At 50.7% G+C, this 25,301-nt stretch overlaps 13 protein-coding genes across 13 annotated transcripts; 9 read left to right on the top strand and 4 right to left on the bottom strand.

The window, feature by feature from the left end:
- Window positions 1–22: 22 nt before the first annotated feature.
- Window positions 23–1,064, top strand: Aud_006721 (uncharacterized protein; the record flags this gene model as incomplete). Its single annotated transcript, XM_043291618.1, has 3 exons — window positions 23–159; window positions 209–394; window positions 449–1,064. 3 exons carry the CDS (start codon window positions 23–25, stop codon window positions 1,062–1,064), a joined length of 939 nt encoding a protein of 312 aa, XP_043147553.1.
- Window positions 1,065–1,481: 417 nt separating this feature from the next.
- Aud_006720 (N-terminal protein methyltransferase) lies at window positions 1,482–2,234 on the top strand (the record flags this gene model as incomplete). The annotated part of the gene is made up of 1 exon (XM_043291617.1): window positions 1,482–2,234. One exon carries the CDS (start codon window positions 1,482–1,484, stop codon window positions 2,232–2,234), a length of 753 nt encoding a protein of 250 aa, XP_043147552.1.
- A 677-nt stretch (window positions 2,235–2,911) lies between these two features.
- Window positions 2,912–4,430, top strand: Aud_006719 (SET domain-containing protein; the record flags this gene model as incomplete). Its single annotated transcript, XM_043291616.1, has 6 exons — window positions 2,912–3,010; window positions 3,076–3,654; window positions 3,711–3,768; window positions 3,820–3,882; window positions 3,930–4,041; window positions 4,094–4,430. 6 exons carry the CDS (start codon window positions 2,912–2,914, stop codon window positions 4,428–4,430), a joined length of 1,248 nt encoding a protein of 415 aa, XP_043147551.1.
- Window positions 4,431–4,553: 123 nt separating this feature from the next.
- On the bottom strand, window positions 4,554–5,691 carry Aud_006718 (uncharacterized protein; the record flags this gene model as incomplete). The annotated part of the gene is made up of 3 exons (XM_043291615.1): window positions 4,554–4,756; window positions 4,814–5,498; window positions 5,566–5,691. 3 exons carry the CDS (start codon window positions 5,689–5,691, stop codon window positions 4,554–4,556), a joined length of 1,014 nt encoding a protein of 337 aa, XP_043147550.1.
- Window positions 5,692–7,972: 2,281 nt separating this feature from the next.
- Aud_006717 (uncharacterized protein) lies at window positions 7,973–8,434 on the top strand (the record flags this gene model as incomplete). Its single annotated transcript, XM_043291614.1, has 3 exons — window positions 7,973–8,150; window positions 8,210–8,304; window positions 8,378–8,434. 3 exons carry the CDS (start codon window positions 7,973–7,975, stop codon window positions 8,432–8,434), a joined length of 330 nt encoding a protein of 109 aa, XP_043147549.1.
- A 452-nt stretch (window positions 8,435–8,886) lies between these two features.
- On the bottom strand, window positions 8,887–9,150 carry Aud_006716 (uncharacterized protein; the record flags this gene model as incomplete). Its single annotated transcript, XM_043291613.1, has 1 exon — window positions 8,887–9,150. The coding sequence occupies one exon, from the start codon at window positions 9,148–9,150 to the stop codon at window positions 8,887–8,889; it is 264 nt and encodes an 87-aa protein (XP_043147548.1).
- Window positions 9,151–10,684: 1,534 nt separating this feature from the next.
- Aud_006715 (uncharacterized protein) lies at window positions 10,685–11,643 on the top strand (the record flags this gene model as incomplete). The annotated part of the gene is made up of 2 exons (XM_043291612.1): window positions 10,685–10,894; window positions 10,957–11,643. The coding sequence occupies 2 exons, from the start codon at window positions 10,685–10,687 to the stop codon at window positions 11,641–11,643; spliced, it is 897 nt and encodes a 298-aa protein (XP_043147547.1).
- Window positions 11,644–12,113: 470 nt separating this feature from the next.
- On the top strand, window positions 12,114–13,143 carry Aud_006714 (uncharacterized protein; the record flags this gene model as incomplete). Its single annotated transcript, XM_043291611.1, has 2 exons — window positions 12,114–12,256; window positions 12,945–13,143. The coding sequence occupies 2 exons, from the start codon at window positions 12,114–12,116 to the stop codon at window positions 13,141–13,143; spliced, it is 342 nt and encodes a 113-aa protein (XP_043147546.1).
- A 1,093-nt stretch (window positions 13,144–14,236) lies between these two features.
- Window positions 14,237–15,036, top strand: Aud_006713 (putative oxidoreductase, short-chain dehydrogenase/reductase family; the record flags this gene model as incomplete). Its single annotated transcript, XM_043291610.1, has 2 exons — window positions 14,237–14,599; window positions 14,659–15,036. 2 exons carry the CDS (start codon window positions 14,237–14,239, stop codon window positions 15,034–15,036), a joined length of 741 nt encoding a protein of 246 aa, XP_043147545.1.
- A 587-nt stretch (window positions 15,037–15,623) lies between these two features.
- On the top strand, window positions 15,624–17,078 carry Aud_006712 (questin oxidase family protein; the record flags this gene model as incomplete). The annotated part of the gene is made up of 4 exons (XM_043291609.1): window positions 15,624–15,833; window positions 15,895–16,049; window positions 16,099–16,226; window positions 16,285–17,078. The coding sequence occupies 4 exons, from the start codon at window positions 15,624–15,626 to the stop codon at window positions 17,076–17,078; spliced, it is 1,287 nt and encodes a 428-aa protein (XP_043147544.1).
- Window positions 17,079–17,251: 173 nt separating this feature from the next.
- Window positions 17,252–19,291, bottom strand: Aud_006711 (Zn(II)2Cys6 transcription factor; the record flags this gene model as incomplete). The annotated part of the gene is made up of 3 exons (XM_043291608.1): window positions 17,252–18,382; window positions 18,437–18,883; window positions 18,935–19,291. 3 exons carry the CDS (start codon window positions 19,289–19,291, stop codon window positions 17,252–17,254), a joined length of 1,935 nt encoding a protein of 644 aa, XP_043147543.1.
- An 873-nt stretch (window positions 19,292–20,164) lies between these two features.
- On the bottom strand, window positions 20,165–22,055 carry Aud_006710 (putative MFS monosaccharide transporter; the record flags this gene model as incomplete). Its single annotated transcript, XM_043291607.1, has 5 exons — window positions 20,165–20,488; window positions 20,544–21,194; window positions 21,276–21,475; window positions 21,538–21,868; window positions 21,930–22,055. 5 exons carry the CDS (start codon window positions 22,053–22,055, stop codon window positions 20,165–20,167), a joined length of 1,632 nt encoding a protein of 543 aa, XP_043147542.1.
- A 1,307-nt stretch (window positions 22,056–23,362) lies between these two features.
- On the top strand, window positions 23,363–24,881 carry Aud_006709 (UPF0075 domain protein; the record flags this gene model as incomplete). The annotated part of the gene is made up of 4 exons (XM_043291606.1): window positions 23,363–23,400; window positions 23,479–24,305; window positions 24,366–24,736; window positions 24,804–24,881. 4 exons carry the CDS (start codon window positions 23,363–23,365, stop codon window positions 24,879–24,881), a joined length of 1,314 nt encoding a protein of 437 aa, XP_043147541.1.
- Between the last annotated feature and the right edge of the window lie 420 nt (window positions 24,882–25,301).

Raw genomic sequence — 25,301 nt, 5'->3', positions numbered from 1 at the left:
AACGACGATATTAGATGTCAGGATGGATGCTAGTGATGACTCCTCGTTCTATCTGTACGGTATGGGCGAGAGGCCCGAAGCCCTTACCCTCGGGTCGCTGGTCCTGGAAAGATACTGGGAACCACTGGTTGCTAGACATTATACCCACGAGTTACTGAGGTTGGTGCCCATTCTCTGCGGTTAAGTTATCGCCTAACTTCTTTGATAGCCAGGAAGCACTCCAGGAGTACGCCTACGTCAGCAAGGTCTCCAACGTGATCTTCCACGGACGCTCTCGTCTGACACCTGCCGTCAGCCTCAGCGGCGGGGATATCATCGACCTCACTCTCGCGTGGAATAAGGACGCCGAGCGCATCGTGGTAGCAAAGAAGGGGGCGCGAATAACCCTGAAGGAGTACGTTCCATGACCCCTTCCAGAGCATCCACTACGCATCCTCACATGGCATAGTCCTGAAGAATTTCTGGCAACATCAGTCCTCAGAAATCCCAAGGCGCAGGAGAAGCTTAAACTATGGCTTTCAGCCGCTCGGAGTGCCTACGTCCTGAACTTCAAATTCGCACGTCGGCCAAAGGTCTGGATGCTGACTGGACTTTATCTCCTCGAAGACGCACGTACAATGGTCTCTCGCAATAACTCCAGTATGATATCCGCAGGTGTTTCCGGCGCACTCATCGGTGCGCTATCAAGCGTGGCTGTGGGCGGGTCTCTGAGTCTCGGCGAGGGCAACTCCTGGCAGATGACTACGGAACTGTCCGAGCAGCATGTTTGGGCTGCTCAGTACCGCTTACTAGATGCTCGTTTTATCAAGGTGGGCAGGGAAGGTGCTGAGAGCGTGAAGCTACCACTTTCGATGGGGTTGTATCGTGATGTCTTGTCCGTGAACACCGTTAGAGGTGACGGAACCGACGAAGTGGAATTAGAATTGAAGGGTGAGAAGGAGACCGATGACGAATCCGGCCAGCATGTGGAGGATCAGGATAGTGAGGAGCTGAAGGGGTATGAGAAGCGATTAGAGGAGGCCATCTCTGTTTTTGAGAAGGCCCCATCGCATTTTTTGAAGTGATATATGCATGCCAGATCATATATAAACATTTCCTATACTCTCAGCATCGTTTCGGATATTTTAGGTAAAGTGGGATCAGGGATAGTTTGGACAAGCTTTCCACATTGTGTCTACCAAGCTTTGTGGAGAAATTATATATCTCAGCAGATATCCGCAATCTCAGCCCATACATAGCACTAGTGTTAGGACTCAAAGGGAACACCGCCCATGTAACTCGGACAAGTCTGATACAAGCGATCTAGAATACCAACAGGAATTTTCCGTCGAGGTCGAACGCACAGGTTGGACCGTTGATTGCTGTCAATCCGAAATCGCCTGGAGTGGTGACGATCACGTGATTCATAATCCCCACCACCGATTTTGTTTTCTCAGGCGGCCGAATCGAGACACTCGAACAACTTCACCAATTGACCAATAATGTCGTTATCTACAGCATCAGCAAAGCCTGAAGGCTCGAAGGAACAGCCCGAATCAACGCCAGATTCCAAGATCGATCACGCAGCGTCGCTGAAGTATTGGAACGATGTCCCTGCTACCTCCAACGGCATGCTGGCCATGCTCGGCGAGTATCCGTGGTATTCCCGCATCGACCTACGAGGATCGAGGGCCTTCTTGGCTAAAGTTCGTCGACTTATACCGTCCTGCAGCACAGAAGGCAAGCTCAAACTGGGGGTGGACTGTGGTGCAGGCGTCGGACGGATAACGGAAGGGTTCCTCAGCCAGGTCTGTGAGGTTGTGGATGTTGTGGAACCGGTCGCGAAATTCACCGAGGTTGTGCGCAACAGCTCTCTGAAGAAGGATGATATTGTCGGGGATATCTACACTGTTGGGCTTGAGAACTGGAATCCGGAGAAGAAATACGATTTGATCTGGACGCAGTGGTGCGTGGGACATCTGACGGATGCGCAATTGCTTGAATATGTGAAACGGTGCCGGGCTGCCTTGACGGAGACTGGTATTATGGTAGTCAAGGAGAATCAATCCACGGATATCAACGGGGAGGACATGTTCGATGAGGTGGACAGCAGCGTCACCAGGACCGATGAGAAGTTCAAGAAGATCTTCAAGGAAGCTGGAATGACTGTCTTCCTCTCGGAGATCCAGACGGGTTTCCCCAAGAATTTTAGGCTCTTACCGGTCCGATCTTACGCGTTACGACCAAATAGCTGAGCCCTTCAGTGAAATCATCTTTAACTTCGAACATGCTGGCGTTGCAGCTCGCCCTTTCCACTTGCTCGCAACTTGGGACGTCCGCAAGATCGCTCCGAACACAATCTCAAGTAACACAGTTCAGTCTTGCATGCGGTGGAAAATGGGCTACGACAGGGTTGTACAACCACCAAGGTTGTTCCTGTCAATCCGGCCAGTAAGCACCTACCATACCCGGACTGTCTATAATGGGGTTGATCAACATCATTGTTGACGATACTCAAAGACCAATCTTCCGTCATGATTGTGATATACAGAGGAGTATTCAGCCATGTTCGACCAGAGTCCTCCTCGGATCCCGCGGGGTTTGAATCTGCGGAAGCTCGGATGGCGTGAGAAAGGCGCGAGAAACTGCCAATTGAGGCTATTAAGACTTGTTGATCCATCTTTGAAAGGCGGTCAAATCTTAGACACGTTGCTGATAGGAATGGACAAGTTGTGTTCAGGAGTAGGTAACGCATGAGTAGACCCACAATTATAAGGCAAGCAATAATCACGTGATGAATCGCGTCGCGCGATATGTTCTGCTGTCGAAAATAACTGCCAACAACAAACAACATGTAAATCGACGCTAACGCGTAGGGCATAATACTCGACAAATGGCAAACACAAAGCTAGGTAAACAACATACTGATTTCATGCGATGGGCCAAGGCCCAGGGAGTCAAGATCAATGGCGTCACACCGGCGCACATACCAGGCCGTGGGTCAGGTATGATCGCGACCAGAAACATAGAGGTGCGTAGAGGACGAACGATTTCACGTATAGATGGTTGGCTGACCGCCAATATTCTTTGCTTCAGGAGGGAGAGGTCATGATCACAGTCCCTTTGGATCTGATGATCACAATCGATTCCATCCCGGCCTCCTTCATCAAACAGTTTCCTACCGGGGCATCGATCCATGGAATCCTTGCCGCATTTCTGACAGAGGGAGATCATGAATTTCTGAAGAGATGGGATTTGTGGCGCAGAGTTTGGCCATCGCGCAAGGATTTTGAAGACAGTATGCCCATCCTGTGGCCGGAAAATTTACGGAGGTCGAATTCGGAGTTTCAGCAGACTCCCTGCGAGAGGCCCTTTCTCTTACCTCCGTCAGCTTCTGGCATTTGGAATTCATTTGAAACGAGCCAGAAAGGTAGAAAATTCGAGTCCAAGAGCCAGAACCTGCTCGCGCAGCAGGAGAAAAGGCTTCAGGACGCATGGCGGAATGTACTCACCGTGTTCCCTAACATGGATTGGGATAAATTCTCCTTCCACTGGTTAGTTCTGAACACAAGAAGCTTCTATTACGTCAAGCCCGGGCAAGAACCTCCTGAAGACTGGAATGACGCGATAGGTCTTGTGCCTTTTGCAGATTACTTCAATCATTCAGATGACGCTGTCAGTACACCCTACACCGCGTGTCGCAAGTCTCGCGAAGCTAATGGCGTGAGTAGGATTGCGAGGTCGTCTTTGATGGAGCCAAGTACACCTTTACTGCGTCCCGTCGATACGGTAGGGACTATGCGGATGCCGTCAAAGTAGATATCTGACATGGTAGTGTAGTAAAAGGAGAGGAGATCTTCATGAGCTACGGAGCTCACTCCAATGACTTTCTCTTCGTCGAGTGTAAGTACTCTTGTCGCAATGGGACCGACACGGCTGACGTAAAGCAGATGGATTTTTCCTCGATCAGAACGAGTCCGACGTTATATTCTTGGATGATATCATCTCGAATAGCCTTTCTGAAGCGGAAAAGGAAGAGCTTGCCTCCCAGCAAGGACTTGGGTAAGTGGTCGCCATATCCCCTGCGCAAGCCTGCTAATCAACAAAGGGATAGAGACTACCAAGTCATGCCTTCTGGTGTCTGCCCGCGCACGATTAACGCGGCGTGTGTCAAGTACATGCCGTCCAAGGACTTTCGAAATTACGTACAAGGCCGAGCAACTAAAGCATTCGACACGCGGAAAACCTGGAAAATTATCCGCGAGTGGATTGAAACCTACGTCCGAGAGAGCAATACAACAATAGAGGCTCTTGAATCATTAACAGCTCAAAGCGAAGGGCAAGTTGGGCATCAGAACAAGGTAGCTTCACTTCGAAGTAGGTGGGAGCAGATCAGGGTGATGTGTCAGAATGCTTTGGACAAGATAAACGCAACTCAGCTAGAGGCATGAATGAACATAGAACAAGCAAAGCTACATGGGTCGCCATCCATTTGTACTATGAATCCACCAACGCAAGGCAAACAATCAATAAACACGAAAAGGCCAATTGCCATAGTCCTCTTCAGGCCGAGGTCACTTTCGAGCATCCACACTGGCGATGTGGGCCACTAGATCCAGCACTCGACGACTGTATCCCCACTCATTGTCGTACCAGCTCACCAGCTTCACGAAATTGGAATTCAGCGAGATACCGGCTTTGATATCGAAGATGGACGAGTGTGGGTTCCCAATCATGTCCTTTGAGACGACATCGTCCTCGGTATAAGTCAGAACACCTAAAGCAATTAGATACGCTTGAAACGTTGCATACAAATGGGAAAGACGGGTCCTACCCTTGAGAGGACCATGAGCAGCCTCCTTGATTGCAGACACGATCTCCTCATACGTCGAACTCTTCTCAATGCGGCACGTCAAATCGATAACCGAGACATCCGAGGTTGGCACCCGCAGAGACATGCCGGTGACTTTACCCTGCAGCTCTGGAATCACCTTACCAACCGCCTTCGCCGCACCCGTACTGCTAGGGATGATATTCTCCGCGGCTGCACGCCCACCCCGCCAGTCCTTGGATGAAGGCCCATCAACCAGCTTCTGCGTCGCAGTGTACGCATGGATAGCAGTCATCAGACCCTCCACAAACCCAAACTTCTCATTGATAACCTTGACCAAGGGGGCGATGGCGTTCGTGGTGCACGATGCATTGGACACCACGTCCGCCGTGCCGTCATATTTCTCCTCGTTGACCCCCATCACGTACATGGGGGCATCAGCGGACGGGGCGGAGATGATGACTTTCTTGGCTCCTCCGCGAAGATGCGCTTTAGCTTTGTCAACGGTCGTGAAGACGCCGGTAGACTCGATGATGTACTCGGCTCCTGTTTCGTGCCAGGGAATGCTGGCGGGATCTTTCTCGGCGTAGAACTTCACCTTGCGCTCTTGGATGGTGAGGGAGTCTTCGGCTTGGGAGATCTCGTGCTCAAAGCGGCCGTGAGTGGAATCATATTTGAGCATGTAATGCTATTGTCAAACATTCCTTGTTAATGGATCGCGCTGTAGAGACTAGGTTAGGTTGAGTCTGACATACCGCATACTTGGGATCGATAAATGGGTCGTTAACAGCAACAACCTCGACATTGTCATGAGAGAAAGAGTTGCGAAAGACAATGCGGCCAATTCGGCCGAAGCCGTTGATGCCAACTTTCACAGTCATTTTTGGTTATTTGAGTTGTTAGATTAACAGAAGCGATGACCTTGCTTGCGATCTGAGGAAACGTCTACTGGCATATCTGCGATCGTTTTATATCACTGTCCAGCTACCATGTGACAGTGCTCTATAATCTATTATTCTATTATTATGAGCATGGTCAAAGGTGACAGAGCGTTGTAGAGCATCAGCTCCTAACAAATGGGGTAGTTCGGTGAGCCCGCCATGTCAGCATCTTGGATAGGGTGAAATCACCATTGAAAACATGGAAGCTATTTCTCCAATCACTGGAGTATAACAAAAAATTGATTGATAATTCAAGCAGGAGGGCCTTTGTCATCTGACTGATATCCAATGAAACTGATCGCTATCAGCATACCGAGTTTACCGAGTTCTTCTTTGAGCCATCTTGCCACTTCATGGGTGCAGTCAACTTCCCTTGTTTGTCGTCGTTAGGGGCGATACCCCGGATATACAGTGCCGATAGTTTCATCGACGTCATTGGAAAGGACAGGCTATAATTGCTCAGTCAATCACGATTCGCGGGGTGGCTTAATTTGTGTGGCATGCTCGTATTCGGGATATGCGACTGTGAGTCAGTCAGCACTCTCTCGGTGTCAAGATCCGTATCTCGGTGACGGACTGTATTACCTTCCATTTGTCAGCCTCATATACATCAGTAGTTATTCCGTAGTTGACCCTGAAATATTTTATTGGTGTGGTCGATCTGACAAGACGGCACCGCCTGGTAGTTAATCATAGGATGAGTCAGGTCAGATGATCGACCGCCAGGGCTGATGGCAATACCAATAGCAAGGATTCAGTAGTTCTCTACGATTCGAGCTAGAAACACTCTTTGTCCTGACAGGACCAACTGCACCCGCGGACCTCAAAACGGCCGCTTTGCCGCACCTCGTCCCTTTATCCCTATGCTCAAGCTAGGATTCTACGACCAGCTCGTAGAGTTTTGAAAGGTCGCTGACTCTACCAGCTCCCAGAGGAGATATCTCGAAATCATTACTAAATCCTTGAGCCAGAGACAAGTGACCGGGCTGGTCTGCTTGTATCTTGCATCAAAGTCTGATGCTTGATGTACTCTATCTGTTCAAAATCTCCGCTGCACACAGTCGTTTCGAGTAAGATTGCCGAATCCGTACCTCAGGGGCGATGAGGAGAAGTCACTTACCGAAGCTGTCTTCGAAATTTGGGGTCGTATTGGGGGCTTTTGTATGTCAATATCGCTGCTAGGGTTATCTGGCAGGTATTTAAGAGGTTATGAGCCAGACAGATTGGCCTGTCATTGATTGTCTTTTGGCTCAACGTTTACGACCTACTTAGAGCGTCAAAGCGTTGATGCTGAAGAAGGACGATCAAAGCTCTGTGAAGCCCTCTAGGTCTATCAGCTGGTATCAATAAGGAGGTGGTCGTAGAGAGACACTGAAGAATGTCAGCAACTCCGCTGCATGAGATCTCTCTACCGCAGCCCATATCTGGTGTTAGGAAGAGCATTCCACACCAGTGGTTCAGCCTCATCGTCAAGAATTTAGTCGAGGAAGAATGCTCACGATCAAGAATGTCAAGGCCAAGATGATGCCACTGGACCCGAGGCCCAGGGAGCTGCGTCTATCTTCTTTGGCTTTCTATGCGAGAAACCGCTACGAATAGCAATATTGCACGAGAAGGGATATCTCGCTTCTCTATGTTCCGCGTTGTATGTCTTCACAGGGCTGGACAAGCCCTGGGACGTATCACCCCATGCAAGGTTCTTAACTGGAATTCTGATATGAACGGGCACTCATGTAAGTACGCAGTATCATACTGACAGATTAAGAATCTCAGCAGTTGTAGCAGCCCATTTATTAAGCTCTCCATTTGGGCCAGCGAATAGTGGTCTTATCTAGAGCAAGGATAACTTCTCTGCAAGAATTGTGGATCATCTTGTAGGTATTAAATCATGCAGCCTCACAGGCCTTCTTCCATGGGAGTCTGAAACTGTCTCAGTTAAAATCAATTAGCCATTATGATATCAATGTTTGCCATGTAGCGCCGACCACTGCGGGAGGAGAACGTGAATAGCTTTAAATAATTGCTTTGCCGTAGCAAGGGGGTGGCTGCCAATAGCGCCTCTGCTGTGTAACACGCAGCAATGTAGTAAGGACGCGCCGTATGTACATCCCCCCTGGCGAGAAATCAGGAACACCCTTTAAATGGGACCAATGCCTTGCCAATAATGCATTCCCAGTACGAACTACTTTACCCAACAAACTTGTCTGCCCCAGTTTCCACAATGAAGTCTATCCTTGTCCTTCTTCCTATCTTCACGCTTGCCGTGGCCCAAAATCTTGACTCATGCTCTGGGGACTTGAAATGCTGCGCCGCAGTAACGCCATACACCGCATTGCCAGAGGAAATTCTCGCTGAATATGGAGTGCGCCCTGATCCTAACGCCAATATCTGTGGCAATGGTAATCACGACTTAACTCCCATCTTAGTTGAGCAGTAGCTGATGATCCGATACTCGTAGGCACCGCGGTCGAGGATCAGTTCGATGCTGATATTTGTGAGTCTGTGGGCCATGAACTTCAGTGCTGTGACCCACGCCAGCCGGATGTTCAGCTCGTAAGCATATCCCTCCTGCTTGGATCCCATATATTGCTGAAAATTGTGCCAATATCTAATAAATGGTTGGTAGAACGAGGACTTGACATTTGGTTGCCACAATGTCTCGAGCACTGTGATGGATGTCTGAAGGATCGGAAGCGCGGAATATCCAGTAACAGGGCCCTATAGGCAGTCTCAGGGAATATCACCTTACTTTAGATAGACACGCCCCAAGAAGCAGGAGATTGCTGATATAAGTTTATGAGAACGTAGTCTACCGAAAATGATATCACCTAGGTTGCTATACAGACAATGGCAATAATCGTGAGATATACTTCTCCAGTTCCAACCAAGGCTTCGCCCTGAAAATGCGCACAGTCCGGTTTCATCTTAAAAGAGTGAAATGGCGGATGACCAGAGGGTCATCTTGATTTTATAACTAGCACCATTGACGACGTCTAGGCGGTCCAATATGGTAAGCCTATTGAAAGACCTCGTTACCCTCTTCTCATGTGAAGCTTCTGGACTATGCTCAATTGCGTCTTTACTATACATCACGGATGGGAAGAGTCAGTCACAAAGAGTCAGGCAACTTGCTCTCTAATCATCATTGCCATGGATAGGGGAATAAGGTGGAGGAGCCGGTTCGTATGGCGGAAGCTGTTCTGGCTCATCCTCAGCCGGCAATCGTCCGCCTGGGAGCATTTGAGCATCTTGATAATGCAACCGACTGTGCTCGTCCTGGTTCTCGTTGTTCATCAGTATCATTGAAGGCCGAGGTGAATCCGGGCGCCGCACACGCGGTCGAACTCGAGGAGGTCGTGGATATGCCGGATATGGCCCTGGACTTGGCTGTGCCGGCATGCTGGCATTGTCATCCTGAGTGTTGTGCTGTGTTGTACAATTATCCAGCTGTAGATTCGGTGGTGATGGTTCTATCCTGATTCTGAAGGGCGGTGGCATTGACGGCACTGCCCTTGAAAAGCCAAACATGCTGAAATGTTTGAACTTTCGGGACTTGTTTCTGCACCAGAAAAATCCGAACACGATGCACCATAGACAACCGACTCCAAAAAACACCAGTCCCACGATGCTTTTTGTAGTGAAGTGAAATTCCCCGTCGCTGCCTCCCTCATGTCGTTTAACCCATATTGCTGGACCCATAAGGTTATAAGGGCAGAAGGAAAGTCATCGAGCCATCTGGTAGATCTAAGTGCTTTGATACCCTTCGTATCCGGGCCATCATCGTTCACTTTCCCTCAGAAAATTATCAGGGTATTAGGACTGGCTTTATATCGCTCAAAGTTTCCGGACAAGCCACATCATTACGAGCATAGCCCACCCCAAGCCACACAGTTACAGACATCTCCTGCATCGCCACAGTAGGCTGGATCAAGGCAACCACAGAGAACAGAGCCCGAATTTTCTAAGTATCAAGCCCAGTATTCGAAAACAATAGGCACCGAACAAGCCGCATGATCTGGCGCCAGTCCGCGCTGATGCCGGTGCTTTAAATGGTGTCGAGGATATCATGGATTTTGACGCCGACGGTGAAATGTAGGGCGTGTATTTGATAAGACTGGATGATAAGGGGTAGATTGAACTCGACAGAAGAATGTATAAGTGAAGTCAAAGAAGGATTGTCCGGGATACCAGGATACAACGAGCTAGCCGTCCTGGCTGCGGAGGGTGCTGGATAAAAGATCTGTCCTCAAGTCTCCAGATTGATTGTAGACTGTGCAGGACTGGAAGTCGCATCGACAAAGGCAATAGCCTGCTCCACATGAGTAAATGATGTCTCTCTAGTGGAAGTATCGAGCCCGTGCATCAATTCCGGGACGGTCAATGAGGCCACGGTATCGGGTCCAGCGAAAGAAAACAAAGCCTCATTGCTGCTTGGACCGGAATAAGTCCTGGAGTTCAATGCTGACTTTCCGGCTAAAAATAAATCTCCAATGTGGTGTCTATACTTGCAGGATGTCGCAACAAAGGCGACCATTCTCTAATCCTGGCAGCCACTAATTCTCCCTGTGTGGATCCCTTAACATTAGTGATTAAGATGATATCAAGGACCACTTGGCGACCACAAGCCGGTTCGAGTCTTTCATGGAGGGACTCCATCGTCCTCCTTTGTGTCTCTTTCACCCACGAGAATGTCATGTACGAGCCTTTGGATAATCAAAGACTAATCTGGTGTCTCTTTGTCTGATCTGGTATCATAGGTTCTTCTAGTTCCGTGGCGACGGAGACTCGAGTTAAACTTCCTTTGTTCTCGAGGACGACACTGGTCAAGGGTCGCTCGATCGAGGGCGCTTGTATGTCGTCTCCTTTCAACTATGGATCGATTACCTGTTGGTCATTCATCCGGTGATTCTGCCAACACGGCATTTAAATGACCATGCAACCCGGCCCCGAAGACAATCGCTCCCAAGACTCTTGGACGAACCGACCGAACGCAATCAAGATGAGCGACTTCAAATTCAACGGCCAGAAGGTCAACGTGGATCTCGTTGCATCCATCGCCAAACTGTTGGACGCCAACGGCATTCCCAATGTCATGTGGGGCCCTTATGTTTTGGCATGCTACGGAGCGCCTCTTGTCCTCTACGTGAGTTCTGTTTCTGCGTAGTCTAACCAAGCCTGAGACACTGACCAACGAGTTGATCCCAGGATTTTGCGTTTGTTATCCCGGACCAACACATCGACAGAGCGCGCGAGGTCCTCCTCGCAGCCAACTTTCCCCCCTGCCCCCAAGGGGACGACTGCCACCTCATCCAGCCAATTTGCAGTCTCCCGCATTCCTACGCACACTTCATCCTCGATGATAAGGGCCAACCACCCCGCGGTCACAACCGCCAAACCGGATTTTGGCATCCGTTTCGCCTGGAGCTGCACAAAAAGTCTCAGCTGCTGTGGGCGTTGCCGGACATCCCGCTAGGGGCGCCCGCCCCGGATGATCCCAACTACATGCTAGTCAACGATGATCGGCTCCCAGACTACAACCCAATATTCAAGGCAGGCCGAGCGCCATATACTCACTACCCCGTCAAAATGCCCACTCTTCCGCGCTACGCGGAGTCGTTGGCCTATGGGTATCTTCGCAAGCAGAGATCCGAGGGTGAAGGGGACAGCCTTCGAGCAGGGTTTTTTCTGGGTGAAATGACCTACATCGGCCTGTACTGTAAGCTGAAGCCAGATGACCTTGAACCTCGCATTCAACGCTTCTGGGAGCTTCGGTACCACCCTGACGGCTATCACCCACTGTTTCGTTATAGCGACAGACTGGCGGCGGAATTGGGCACCGCAAATTTCTTCCCCCAGGAGGAGGAAGAAGGAGAGTCACAGGAGAAGACCTGAGGGAAGGCATGATTCCGATGTTGATGCATGTTGGTTAGACTTGCCTGTTCATTGAAGTCTTTTGTCTTGACTTGTTTTCAGCTTTGAACCAAACGTTACTATTTTTATGTCTGCTATATCGCGCTCCAATCCATTATTGATTCTATTCAGATTAATGCTTAGAGGAGAGGAGAGACAGGAGTGGCGGATGTAGAGAAGTCACTGGAGAGGCTTTTTTTGACTGAAATACTTCTTTATCCTCCTGCTGAATATCCACTGAGACCGGATGTGTCAGAGTGCGTTCTTTATCTATTCGTAACGAGCTTGTCGTACAGAGTTCCAACTTCATACCACCACAGTCTAGATAGGTTGAATAGCAAGACAGTAAGAGAATATCAAGCAGGCAAGATCTCCTGTGATAAATAGCTGCTGGGATCGCGTAGAATTACCGGACTCACAACCAAGCATTGAATTGTGAGTGCCAATTCATCATGGAGAACCTCTCAGAAGCAGCCCGTGCTGTCATTACCTCTCTGCAAGCTCTACCAGAGGCTCCAGAGCTACAACGAGCTAACATTGTTATAATTGGGGTCTCGCACTTCAATACCACGCCCCAGGTTTCCGGCCTACGCATGTGAGTTGGTATTCCTGCCTTTATTCACCCACTCTGTTCACAAGCTCATCATTCAGGATGTTGATATCCTAATCTTTGATCGCGACCGTGCTATCTGTACTCTGGACCTCCGGGCTAAATTAGCCTCCCGCTTCCCGGACGAGTTCGAGGACGTACCTGAGCCAGTATCCTCCTGTCTCAATATCCCAGATAGGGTCAAGGTGGACTTCATCCCACAGGAGTTGGTAAGCTTCATGGAAAACTAGGTCAAGCTTTCCTCTCTCATAGTACCAAGGCTAACACACTAATAGGTGCCATACTTTCCGGCTGACGCGGTAACCCTGGAGAAGTGGACCCGAACCATCTTCCTTTCCTTTCCCTGCAGGACCTTCTTGTTTATAAAATCAACAGCTGCAGCATGCGTCCCACAGCTAAGCGATACCAGGATGCAAGGGACGGGCAAGTGCTAGTGAACATTTTGTCTTAGCAGGGGACCATTACCCTTGATGAGTCACAGAAACAGGCTGTCTTGTCGGGTTTGGACGAAATGTTGGAGTATTCCAGGGAGTCAAGACAGTGGTGGGAATCTGCTCTCGGGCTGAGCGGCTCAACGGCGGAGCGATTTTCATAAACATGTTGTTGAGTGGATATATGTAGTGGGAGTTTCGAAACCAGAGATGGTCTGAGGATCGTGAGAGGTACAAGCCAGGTGCAAATTCATTCCTCCATCGAAGCACGACAAAAAGGTCTCTCACGTCGTCGGGGGCGTGAGCAATGGCAAGGGACCTGGATTGGTAAATGTGGCCCTCGCCTACGTGACGCAAAAGGCGCTCTATGTCTTTTCTCTCGTCGGCAGGAAGATCGAACCCCTCCAGGGCAGCATGACCGGTTTGGCCGTGACCGGGTAAATTCTGTCGGGAGATTGCCATCCCACTAAGGGCAACCTGAGCGAGGATACCCACGGGTCCTTGGGTGTCTATCACCCCTCTCCTATACTTGGTGGACAATCAAGTTACCGACACGGAGTAGGTGTTGTCCGCGCCTGGCTCAAGAATGAGGAGGTTTTGTGAATCGAAAACCAAGTCAATTGGAGTAATTGTCCCACTGAACACTTGGAACTGGTACTTTATTTCCGCAAAACTCCACATTCTGATGAATAGCTCTTATGGAAATGTTTCGTGCTCATTCTCTGCAATGTATTCCTGTCATCAAGTGTGAGTTGGCACGTAGGCATCTAACGCAAGTTCCCACTATTGGCCAGTGAAAGTAAAGAGGTAAGCACCTTGCATTGTCTTAAAGCAGTTCAAGTCTAGTTGTAGCCACTTAAATCTCTAGATTGGCGGGATAGCATCATTCCAAGTCAAAAGCCGCAAAATCCGATTGCCCGATAGCGACAGTGGGACGTACTGTAGTGATCTGTAAGACAAACATTTTAACAAGGAAAATGGGTTGCTGATCCGGGATATGGTGCAGAATAGAGGCCGGCTATATACAAGGTGTAGGTACATATTCCAGGTAAAAAGGGAATTCTGAACGTCGGTTATTAGACGTCACCTACCAGGCAGGCGACGGGACAAAGAAGGGTGCGAGCAGCATAGAACTGGTGCATAAGTCACAATTATCTCTGTAGCTAGTGTACTTGACTTTCTGGAGTAATTCTGTGTCGCCCTGTTAGACAGTAAAGCAAGCCTTCCGTAGTAGCCGCCTATTTCCGGATCAGAAAGAGGAAAAAAGCCCCCACATGTAGTCCAAAAGCAGCGGGTGCTGCCTGACAGGTGTGCATCACTTCTCTCAGAATCTACTACCTAAACCAGATGTGATAGGACGGCGTCACGGTATTTCCCCGAACAAGGAGACATATGGCTTAGTCCGAGGCTGCCAAGCTACTTAAATATATGCCCTACTGCTGGGCAGACTGGAATCATCTCCCCTTGCTCCGGAGTTGACACCATTGTTCGCTCTCCCTTCTACGTGCGAACTCGTTGACATCCTACTCTTACCATGACCTTATCCGGCCGTGTGGTGGTCGTTGCTGGCGCATCCAAGGGCATCGGCAGAGCCGTCGTTCTGCGTGCCGCCGCAGAGGGAGCCAATGTGGTCATCAACTACATGTCCGATGTCAAGGGGGCCAACGCCCTGGTTGCGCAAATTGGGAGTGGTCGTGCCATTGCCGTACGGGCGGATATCTCCAAGACCGCGGAGATTGACGAACTTATCAAGGCTACTGTGGCTCGGTTCGGGAGGATCGATGTCCTGATCCCCAATGCGGCCTATGTGCCTGAGAGCGACCTGCGGAGTGTCACTGAGGAGGACTTTGACCGCGCTTTTGCTGTTAATGTCAAAGGACCTTGTTTCCTCGCCAAGGTTGGTGCAACCGCCCCAGTCTAGATTCCAGGGACCAATGCTGACACCAGTCCTCGCAGAAAGCTTTGCCTCACATGCAGCCGGGCAGCACGATCATCTTTATCTCGACCGATCTTACCGATGCGTCTTCAGTGCCGTCACAATTCCTTCTTTACGTATCGACCAAGGGAGCGATGAACCAGATGGTCAAGGTTCTCGCGCGGGACCTAGCGAGCGCGGGAATCCGCGTCAATGCCGTTTCCCCAGGCGCCACAAGCACGGAGTCCTTCCACAAGGCCATGGACGAAGCTCGGGCAAAAATGATTGCGAGTCATAACCCGTTCAATCGGATCGCGGAGCCTGATGAAATTGCTGCAGCGGTTAGTTTGCTGTGGAGAAAGGATAGTGCTTGGATCTCAGGCCAGGTTCTGAGAGCCAATGGCGGTGGTGTGGTCTGAAGTGGTGCTTTGCATAGACATATGGTAACCAAATGATTTTGAAGGGCTACAGATCAGAGTAGAAGAGAATACACTAGACTAACAGCTTGACAAAATATGTCTGTCCATTCGATGTATATCTATAATTGCAACGGTGTCAAACTCATACTACTCCATCCTTGCAGTACCTTGCCTTTTTATGATTGCAGAGTAGACATCATTACCGACCAGAAACTAGAACGCCCGGTCTGCTCCTAGGGGACACCAGCACAACATCATGACAATTTTGCCGCCCCACCGGCTCGGACTTAGTGAGCGTTCCAAAGCCCGAGATGATTTCGACCTCCGAACCTCCGAAGAGTAGATGAACGTCAGAGACTGGCGCACTGGAGCAAGTGCTGGGGATGGTCCAGATATCCTGCTACAGCATATGGGCCGGTTGAGTTGACGAGGAGGACGATCTGACCGGGGGGACGAAGGTATTTAAATGCTGCCATCAACTGCTTAAGGACGTTATTACCTAGACGGCATATTGAGCAACATCTTTGAGACTCGGCAGCCCAATCTACCATATAAGAAGCGATATTCAAGTGTCCTGACTTCCAGTAATGTCTTCCAGCACGAGCATCCGTGCCGAAAAATCGATCAGACTACCCCCCGCGTCCGGGTTGAGAGACCTCCAACCGGTCCCCGTGTACGACGTGACCAAGTTCCCCGATGGGCGAACCCAGAAGCTGCGAAGCCTCCTTGAGCAAGGACATGTTACGGTTGCACCGCTGCGTGATCCGGAGCTGATCCTGCACAGTCACTTGCCGCATGTATGCTCCTTGCCTTAGGCAGATGATTAGGGGGTTTCCTCGGTTGACTTTTGATCTGAAGCTCCTTGGCTCTGCGTATGCGCTGGGCGCCAACAGCGACCAATTGACCAGAACATACGAGCATGAAATTACCCAGTTGGTCCCTATCTCCCGGGGGTTCATCCGAGGCGAGGCAATCTCCAAGGAAAACTGGAGAAATTTCCTGACCCGTAAAGAGTGTGTTATGGTCCCTACGGGAAGGACAAGTTGCTCACCATCCTACTAGGTACACAGTGGCATACCAGGACTTCTTTGATAATGAAGTGAAGGAGAAACAGGGAGACTGGGGAAAGGTTCTTGAAGAGTATCTCTACTCCGGCACGGCACCACTGGTGAACGGCTATACTGGAGGCTGTATGTGATTCACTCTCGACCAGGGACCACAAGCGAGGCTGACCAGGGAGCGAAACAGTGGGCCATCCGTTTATCCATCTCGCCTACGCATACGAGTTCCGCAGCAGAGAGGTAGCGACGCAAGCCCTCAGTCAGGGGTGCACGGAGTACAATCCGGTGCATACTGTCCTTGACCAGGCGCCTCCTGACACATCGAAGTATAAAACTAGCTCCCTGGCCGAGGTCTTTGAGAAGGTGCGACAGGATCCACGACTGGACGGTCTATTCGACGAGCCTGGAATCGCCAACCTCGACGACCTTTGCCAGGAGCAAAACCTTGCCGTCGTCCTAGAACACTGGAATGCTTGGGAAGTCACCGACCTCCTAGCCCAGTTTGAAGAATGCTGCGACCTGGCCGTCCTGCTGGCCTTGAGCAATGGGAACCCACGGGACTCGTTTGACTTTTTCAATGTTCATATCATGACCGTTGCCCACGCGTTGCGAGTGTTGTGGCATTACTTCCCCACGGACCGCCGCGTCTCCATCCTGAAACAGTATGCGCTCTTCGGAATCATGACCTACGTTTGCCAGTTGCGACCCCGTTTCTCCCTCGACTGGATCGAAGCCGTCGATGTAGATGGCCGCGACTGGAATTGGGTCGTTGATACCGCATTGGCGCACAAGTGGGCTCTGGACGCCCATTTCTTCAAAGTGGTGCGGGCCCCGAAGGTCTTCGAGGAGACCTTCGGCCGCAAGAACGACTTTTACCTCAAGGCGGCCATCAAATATGTGACTGAATTCGACGGATGGGAGGGCTACGGCCAGGGTGTTGCGGGATTCGTTCCGAGCCGAGATGGATATAGACCCGAGTGAGAGTCGCTTGGATTGCGCACTGATAGCTAGAAGAGATAGCTACGAAGAGCACGTCGTTCATCTTACCATTTCTGCATGGACGCGTAGTTGGAGTAGTACAAGAGGCCTGGAATTCAGGGCCAAGCTAAGTTCCCTTGCTTAGGCTATTTCATATGGCTGACTGTCGAGAGCCATCATGGGTGGGTTAGCCCACAGCCAAAGATCGCATCCATCTCATAGAAGCGGCCGGTAAAGTCCTCATACTGCGCCCACGCGGTGGCCTCCTGGTCTTGTAGTTGAGAAAGCTCCTCCGCAGCCAAAGTCGCGTCACGTACAGCTGGCAGAGGATCCGACAGGATTGAGCCCTCGAGAGACGCCATGTCCATATAGATATGGGGATTGGGCGCTTCATCCCTTGGCGCGCCTGATGCGATCACCTTTTGTCGCGCAGCTCGGGCGTTGCTCACCAAACTCCCCATAGACGCCAAGAGCCAGTCATATTGTGTACCAACAGCCTGTTTTTGTAAGGCCTCATAGCTACGCTCGAGCGTAGGCCAGTATCTGTCTATCACCCATCGATCAGTACATACGCAGACCTCGGTCATGGCGACAACCAGCGCATGCCAAGGAAAATAGAACAGGTTGAACCAGCGCCAGGGGTGTGCTCGAGGATCGCTGAACATTCTCTGACGTCGTTCTAAAATGTCGGCTGCGAGGGCGAGCATCTGGGGCGCTGGTAGCTCCGCAGGGATAAATGTCGGGCTCCTCTGGAGTGGCCGGAGAGCGATAAGTTGCAGGATAGCAGATATCTGCTCCTGAATCTGGCAAATGAACCAGTGAAACGCGACATTTTTGGGGTCACAGTCGGCCAGCAGCTCGTTCGTAGTACGACGGAAGTCGTCCACCGTCTGTTGTCGCATATGGATGTCGGTGATACCTGGTTCGGCAAAGTGGGATAAATCCAAGACACGCAGAGCGCATTGGCCATGCGCAAACATAATGAGAAGCGTAGTCTCCGTTGGCCCGCTTTGCGCAGCCGGTAAGGGATCCACCGTGTCGAAGCCAAAGTCATCGTCGTTGATGTTGGTGAGGGAATGTGTCTGAATCCATGCGGACCGCATCATGCTTTCAGATCCGCGGTTTAACGATGCCTCAAGGTCCAACCAGCCGATCAGGTGCCACACGCGGCGGCGCATCTCGCGTTCAAACGGCGTTACTGGAAATGGAGGATCGGTCATGTGCAGCGAGAGTGCTTGCGCTATGCGAAGGGCCACGCTGAGCATTGTCCAGACCCGTCGGCTGTGATCGTGTGTTCGTGCAGCCACCTGCACCAGCAGTTAGCTAGCCCTGTAGTCTCTCCGCAATGGCAAGGGACTGACCAAGGACAGGACGAGTGCCTGCAATACTGTCAGATGGTTTGTAACAAGAAAGTCGACCCTTGCGAGGGCGGCCTTTGCTTCATCCTTGTATCTTGTCAGTACAGTCTCTTTCCTCTCGCCGAGCAGAGCAAGACATTGGCCTTCCGCCAGGGTCGAGCTGGCCATATAAAGCACAGCGGAGGCCAGGGCCGCAGGTACGGGATCCCCCGGGGCGTAGTCCAAGTAGGGCTTTCCCTCCAAGAGATAGGCGCAAAGAGACGGCCGGTGCAAGATCTTCAAGATCGGGTCGACTTGATGAAGAAAGATCTCGACGAGTCTCCGACGACGCACTGGCTCCGAAGGTAGCTCCCCGTAATCGCCTATGTGTTGCTCTTGTCTCGTCGTGTTGTGGGCAAAGCCGCTGTCCAGGGCGTCATCTCTGCTGTCGGCGGATCGTGGAATCGTCGACTATTACTGTATTTAGAGAAGTCGTTCTACTACCAAGGGCGGACTGCTCACCGGCTGTGGAAGAAACCACTCTTCAGAGGCCTGCAGTGTCCCCGACGGTGATTTTGGCGATTGTCCACTGCGATGTACGGTAGTCTCGCCACAGCGATTGGAGATATCGCCGGTTACTCTCGTCGAGTGGGACAAGTCCTGTATCATCTGCTCTAGCTTCGCTACACGGTTGCCCAGATCTTGTTCTCGGCTTATTGCTTGCTTCCCCGACCGGCCGCGCGGCCACCGTGGCCTCTCGACAGCCACACATGAGATCCCATGCTTTAGGCAGTTTGTGCAGGGGCTTTTTTTGTCGCATTTTACTTTGCGTCGCGTGCAGGCCTGACAGGTTAATCGGACAGCCAAAGCGGGAGGCATGTCTGGAGTCGTCACTGAATATTGAGCTGGGCTGAGTCTATGTAACTTAGGTCGCTGTCGGAGATCATAAATACAGAGTGCCGACTAAGACGGTATGGCACGACCTTTCTTGTGGTGTTTCAGCTTGCAGCAAATGAGTTGTGTAGAGTTGCGTTGTAGACTGGGGAGACACCAACTGCCACAACGGAGTCTTGCCCCCCGCGCAAAGGAATTCTATCAGGCTATTTTAGGTTTTAAAGTGAGGACCAGCTAACTGAGGCCACTAGTGTTCACTAGTGTTGCCACTTCCAGTTTAGTTGCTTAATACACCGTCCGCCGATCACCACCTGCTGCTCCCTCTTTGGAAATGACAACTGCGCCCTCTTCTCATAAGATACCTAGGTTAAGACTGTAAGAAATTACTAGGGGCTGCAGTAGCTAAACATAAACAGATGTATATAAATAATAGTAAGGTCATATAATAGAGCCTAGTCGTATATTAGGTAGAATACCGTCACGTGACTTGGTACCTAGTTTGGATATGATCATATGACCTCACTGTGCCTAACTAAGGCATGCAGCGGTTGCTTAGTAAGCTTGACCACCTGCACATCCTTATGTAATCAACAGGCTCTCCACAACACCGCAATATTGTACTCTCAACGTTTTGTATCGTAGCAGCTGCTTTGGTCCATTGGAGTGATTATTGATATAAATTGTCTAGATTCTTCAGACCCTTGAAATTGGGTTCTAATCGCTTTTCATGACTCCTTCATACAACTGAAAACACCTATGACGAGGTAGCCACCCATGATTTGCCTCTAATAAAGGATAAAAAAGGAAAAGAAAATAGAAAAGAACAGAGAAAAGAGGAAAGAAAAGAAAAAAGTTGTCTCAAACTGCCGGCTTCGCCTCGTGGTATAATACTTCGTCGATACTAGTACTATCAGAAAGACCAAGGATCCTCCGGGCCTCCCCAAGAGGTATGTTATATGGCATCGTCTTCTCCTTTTTGACCGGGTCACCACCCGCAGCGAAGATGACATCCTGGAAAAGCCAAAATATTAGCCTACTGAGTTTCTTCATGGCATGCCGAGCTTTCACTCTCTCTCCTTCGGTGGTACTCACAAGCTCCTCGAGACTTCTCTGTCTTGTTTCGACAAGGAAAAAGTAGATGATGGGTACGAAGCAGGCATTCAAAATGGCAAAGATGATATACTAGACGCAAGTTAGATGACCAACCGCCTACAATGCACAAAGACGGTAGACTTACTGTTTTCCAGCCGATATTCTGGAAAGCGGGTGGGATAATCATGACCACCACAAAGCAACACAACCAGTTGCCAGCGCTGGCAAAGGCATTCGCCTGGGCGCGGCATCGCAGGGGTGCAATCTCGGCGCTGTACAGAAACGGTCCTCCAACCCAGGCAAGGCCAAAAAAGCTATTGAAGAGGAACAGAAATCCAGCAGCGACCAGTTGGGAGGTGCGCGAATCCGTGCTTTGAAGCCCAGCGATAACGGCAAAGCAGCAGGACATGCCGACCGTAGTCCACAGGAAGGCCCGACGGCGTCCAAGGCCTTCGATGAGCAAAACGGAGAGAAGCGAGCATAAAGCATACTCCAACCCTCCCATGGCAGCGACCAGGTGTGATGTGCTGGCAGTGAGGCCAAACGACTCCTGCAGAATCTTGTTGGCGTACGTCGAGACCAAGTTGATTCCGGATAATTGTTGCGCAGCTTGCATGAAGAATCCAATGGCGACGCGATGGAACGTCTTGGTCTTTCCGTTGTCCAGCATTTCTCTGTAGGAGAATGGAGCGAGCTCACTCTGCGCTTCGAAAGAGGCGATGATTGCATCGCGTTCAAAGACCAGCTCCGGGTGGTCGACGGGCAGGTTTCGAAGCTTCGACAGGTTGTATGTGCCCTGCAAACATTGTACGGTCAGCAAGAGGTTTTCACCATTGGAAGAGCGTGGTTACGGCAAGCAAAAGGACGAAACACATACCTCTTCAACCAGACCGTGTTTGATCAACCAGCGAGGGGACTCGGGAAGAAAATTGATGAATATGAAGACGATCAAGGCAGGGAACAGCTGGATGCCGACGGGTGCGCGCCATTGCGCTTGACCCTTTACAAAGAAGAAGCCATAACCAACGAGCTGGCCGCAAGCAACGCCGAATGTCTGTAAACCTCCCTCAATCATGACTAGATGAAGTCAGCTATCTAGTCCTTCGAACACGAGAGAAAGGGGGAGGAGAACTGCTTACCCCAACGCCCGCGACTATGCGCTTTCGCACACTCAGACTGCCATGACGGCACCGTAGCTACCTGTAAACCGAGCCCGATGCCGCTGAGCACGCGACCCAGTGTCAGCTGAGCTACAGCCCAGGCACTGGTCTGTAGCGTGCCGCCGATCAGCATGAAGAGCATGCCGAACCAAACGGTCAGACGACGACCGAGGCGATCACCGAGGTCCAAGCAGGCGAGGGCACCGACAAGAGCACCAAGTTCAAAAGAGGCGATCACGATGCCCTGGACGTTGGCGTTCTTCATCTCGGGAAAGACAGATGTGAAGGAGTCCTCGGTAATAAGACCGCCCTGTATTTGTTTCTTAGACCGGGCGTGTCATGTTGGGAAGGGCTTGAGAAGTGGAGCATACCATAACGCTCATGTCATAGCCGAACAGCCAAAATGCACATGTTGCAATGCCTGCGACGAGGAAATTGAGCGTCAGACCAGACGCGCCCATGTGGGTGGTGTATCTGGTCAACGGGAAGATGGCCATGATTGCGGAATGTTAGTTGAGATAGATCTGATGGGATTTTGACCCAGGACATATCACAGAGCAGCAACCTGTCTTTATAGATCTTCAGAATATGGGGTTTGATGGGGTTTGATGGGGCGATAGTGCCAATCCCCAGGCCAAGGTCCGGGGGGAAGTATAAATCCCCGGAAGGCATGCAGCTCCGAGAAGGTTTGCTATTACGGCGGGCTTGCAGCTGCGAGAAGGTTTGATATTGCTTGCGAGGGACACAGCTCGGCGTGGTCCGGAAAATGGTCGGCGTGGTCCGGAAAAACCTGGCTCAACTTCGACATACGTTGGACCTCAGCGTGTGTCGTTAATTTCTTTATATAGTATTTTATTCTATTATGTATATACTCTGTAGTATACTTACTATGCTACAGTGAATATATATATATATATCAACCTTACCTACCTACATTCTCTTCCCTTTACTTACTCTCTGCATATGCATAATATTAGAATAATTCAGAATTTACTAATATTCTATTAACATCACGTATATGATGAGCATAAATTTATATATATTAGGGGGCGATCATGGCAGGTATATGATTTGAATTGATGCTATTCAAAATCGAACCTTTACCTTGGTGTTTATGGTTGGAGAGGGTTGAAACTTAGAATAGAGTGGTGGTGGTGGTATCTTAACTATATGCTATAACATGTGTCATGCACCTTAAAATTAATTCAAGGTTCGACACACGCTGACCTTCTTTCCGCCGGACCACGCCGACCGTTTTCCGACACACGCCGAGCTGCAAGCCCGATATTGCCGAAGGCATGCAGCTGCGAGAAGGTTTGATATGACGGAGAGCCAGGTTTTTCCGGACCACGCCGACCATTTTCCGGACCACGCCGAGCTGTGTCCCTGATATTACGGAAAGCATGCAGCTCCGAGAAGGTTTGATATTATGGAAAGCATGCAGCCCCGAGAAGGTTTGATATTGCGGAAGGCAGTCATCCCCGAGATTGGATCGCCATCATTGTCTCCACAGGTCCATACTGACTTTGGTAACTCCCGAGACCCTCAAAACCAAAGCACTCTGGAAGATGAGGTGCGGGGAATGGCAGTAGGAAAGTACGGGGAATGGCAGTGGGCATGAATCTGTCTCCGGAAGGGAACCGAGTCCGGTGTGCCCCGGTGTTGAAAGTGAGATGTGTGAGGTAGGGGCGTGATTTTGTCGAGGTTTCTCCCGGCAAGATATATAAAGGATGCAAAGCCATCTGACCTTTCATTCCATCATCTGTGTCTCAAGTTGCACATTCCCTTAACACTATATCGCACGATGCCTTCCGCTTTGAACCAGTTTGGCGGCAGCCCACTGTAAGTGTTAATACCTGTTGAATGCACTCTACGTTTTGTCCTTACAACATCGCTGACATGTGGCTGAACCCCCAACAGTTCTCTGAAGGTCATTGGGCACAATGCGGGAACGTCCATGGACGGAGTCGACCTCGTCCTTGTCCACTTCACCCAGGACAGCCCGAGAACACCGTTAAAGACGCAGCTCCTGTACTATGGAGAATATGCGATGCCGAAGAAACTCAAGGCAAGAGTCATGAAGCTCATTAAGGAGAACAAGACGACGCCCGAGGAAATGGCCATCGTCAACATCCAGCTGGGTGAGGTCATCACCGACGCCGTCAATTGGTTTGCGCAGAAGCACAATTTCAGCCTGGAATCGGACGTCGATCTGATTGGGGGCCAGGGCCAGACTATCTGGCACCTACCCCTGCCGGAGCTCTTTGAGGGCAATCAAAGCCGTGCCCATCTCGACATGGGTGAGATTGCCATCATAGCCGCTGGCACGGGTGTCACCTCGCTTGGCAACTTTCGGGTGTCAGATATGGCTCTCGGCCGGCAAGGCTGCCCGCTATTTGCGGCTCTCGACTCCCTCCTCCTGAGCCACCCGACGCTCAATCGTGCTGTGCAGAACATCGGCGGCATCGCCAACTTTTCGATCTTACCCCGAGGCGCTGTCGAAGGGTGCTACGACTTCGATACGGGACCTGGCAACGTGTTTATCGATGCTGCTGTGCGGTACTTCACCGGCGGTCAACAGGAATATGACAAGGATGGTGCCATGGGCCAGAAGGGCAAGGTTGACCAGTCTATTGTCGATAGAGTGCTGCAGGGGCCGTACTTCGTGCATGATATACCCAAGACTACTGGCCGAGAGACGTTTGGGGATCGCATGGCGGAAGATATCTGCGATGAGATGCTGGAGCGTAAGTCTGACTACTCCAATATATATACCTCTTTTCGGCTGACAGAATGTGGCATTGCAGGCGGCGCTACGCCAGAGGACTGTGTCGCCACCATAACTCGCATCACAGCCAAGTCCTTGGCCGATGCCTACGAACGCTGGGGCCCGCCGGGGGGCGTAGACGAGATCTACATGGGTGGCGGTGGGTCGTATAACCCTAACATCATCAACTACCTGAAGGAGCGCTTGCCCAACACCCGCATTGTCCCCATCTCCGAGATTGGGATCCCTATCGGCGCCAAAGAAGCTCTCGGCTTTGCGCTCCTGACGCATGAGTGCTTCGTCGGACGACCCATGATTGTGCCCAAGAGGACCGAATCGGACAGTCCAGGACTGGTGGGCCAGATCCAGCCGGGCAAGAATATGCACCGGATCCGACAGCATGTTGCTCAGGTAAGTTGAACATTACAGAGCCATCCAGGCGCCGTGCTGGATAACAAGGTACTGACATCGACGACAGTTTTGGGGAGACTTTCCTGAGGAGGATGTGAAATGCACAACCGAGATGATTCTTCTCCCTTCTCTGTGCAGTTCATAGCATACCATGCTGGGAGTTTGTTTACTCATTTGACGTTGATGGCGACTTTGTACCTCTGATCAGCCCTTGCTTAGGCTACGAGAATAACTTCACACAACAGAATGAAACGAATAGCGATGGTAAAAAGACTTTCCTCTTTCGTCACCAATCCGGTGATTTACTGCCGAGTCGAAGCCTCAAGATCTTGTCGAAACGGCAAAATCTGGTAATGCCTTGTAAAGTGTGCGAAGAATCTAACATTCTGGATGGATATAGTCATAATCTCCAGTTAGGCCAGATGCGGTCGGGGTCGTGGGCATTGACAGATCTTTAAAGGCCAAGTCCTTCCATAAAAGTAATCTATACATACTCTTGGGAAAGGCAGATAGGGCTCCCTGCATGTGCCACTGGCCCATCCCGATCCCGGAATTTGTAAACCGG

This window comes from Aspergillus udagawae (assembly GCF_001078395.1).
Source record: "Aspergillus udagawae IFM 46973 DNA, scaffold_4, whole genome shotgun sequence".
Taxonomy (NCBI): Eukaryota; Fungi; Ascomycota; class Eurotiomycetes; order Eurotiales; family Aspergillaceae; genus Aspergillus; species Aspergillus udagawae.
Note: the sequence above shows the minus strand (reverse complement) of the source record. Positions and strands in the feature narration are given on the sequence as shown.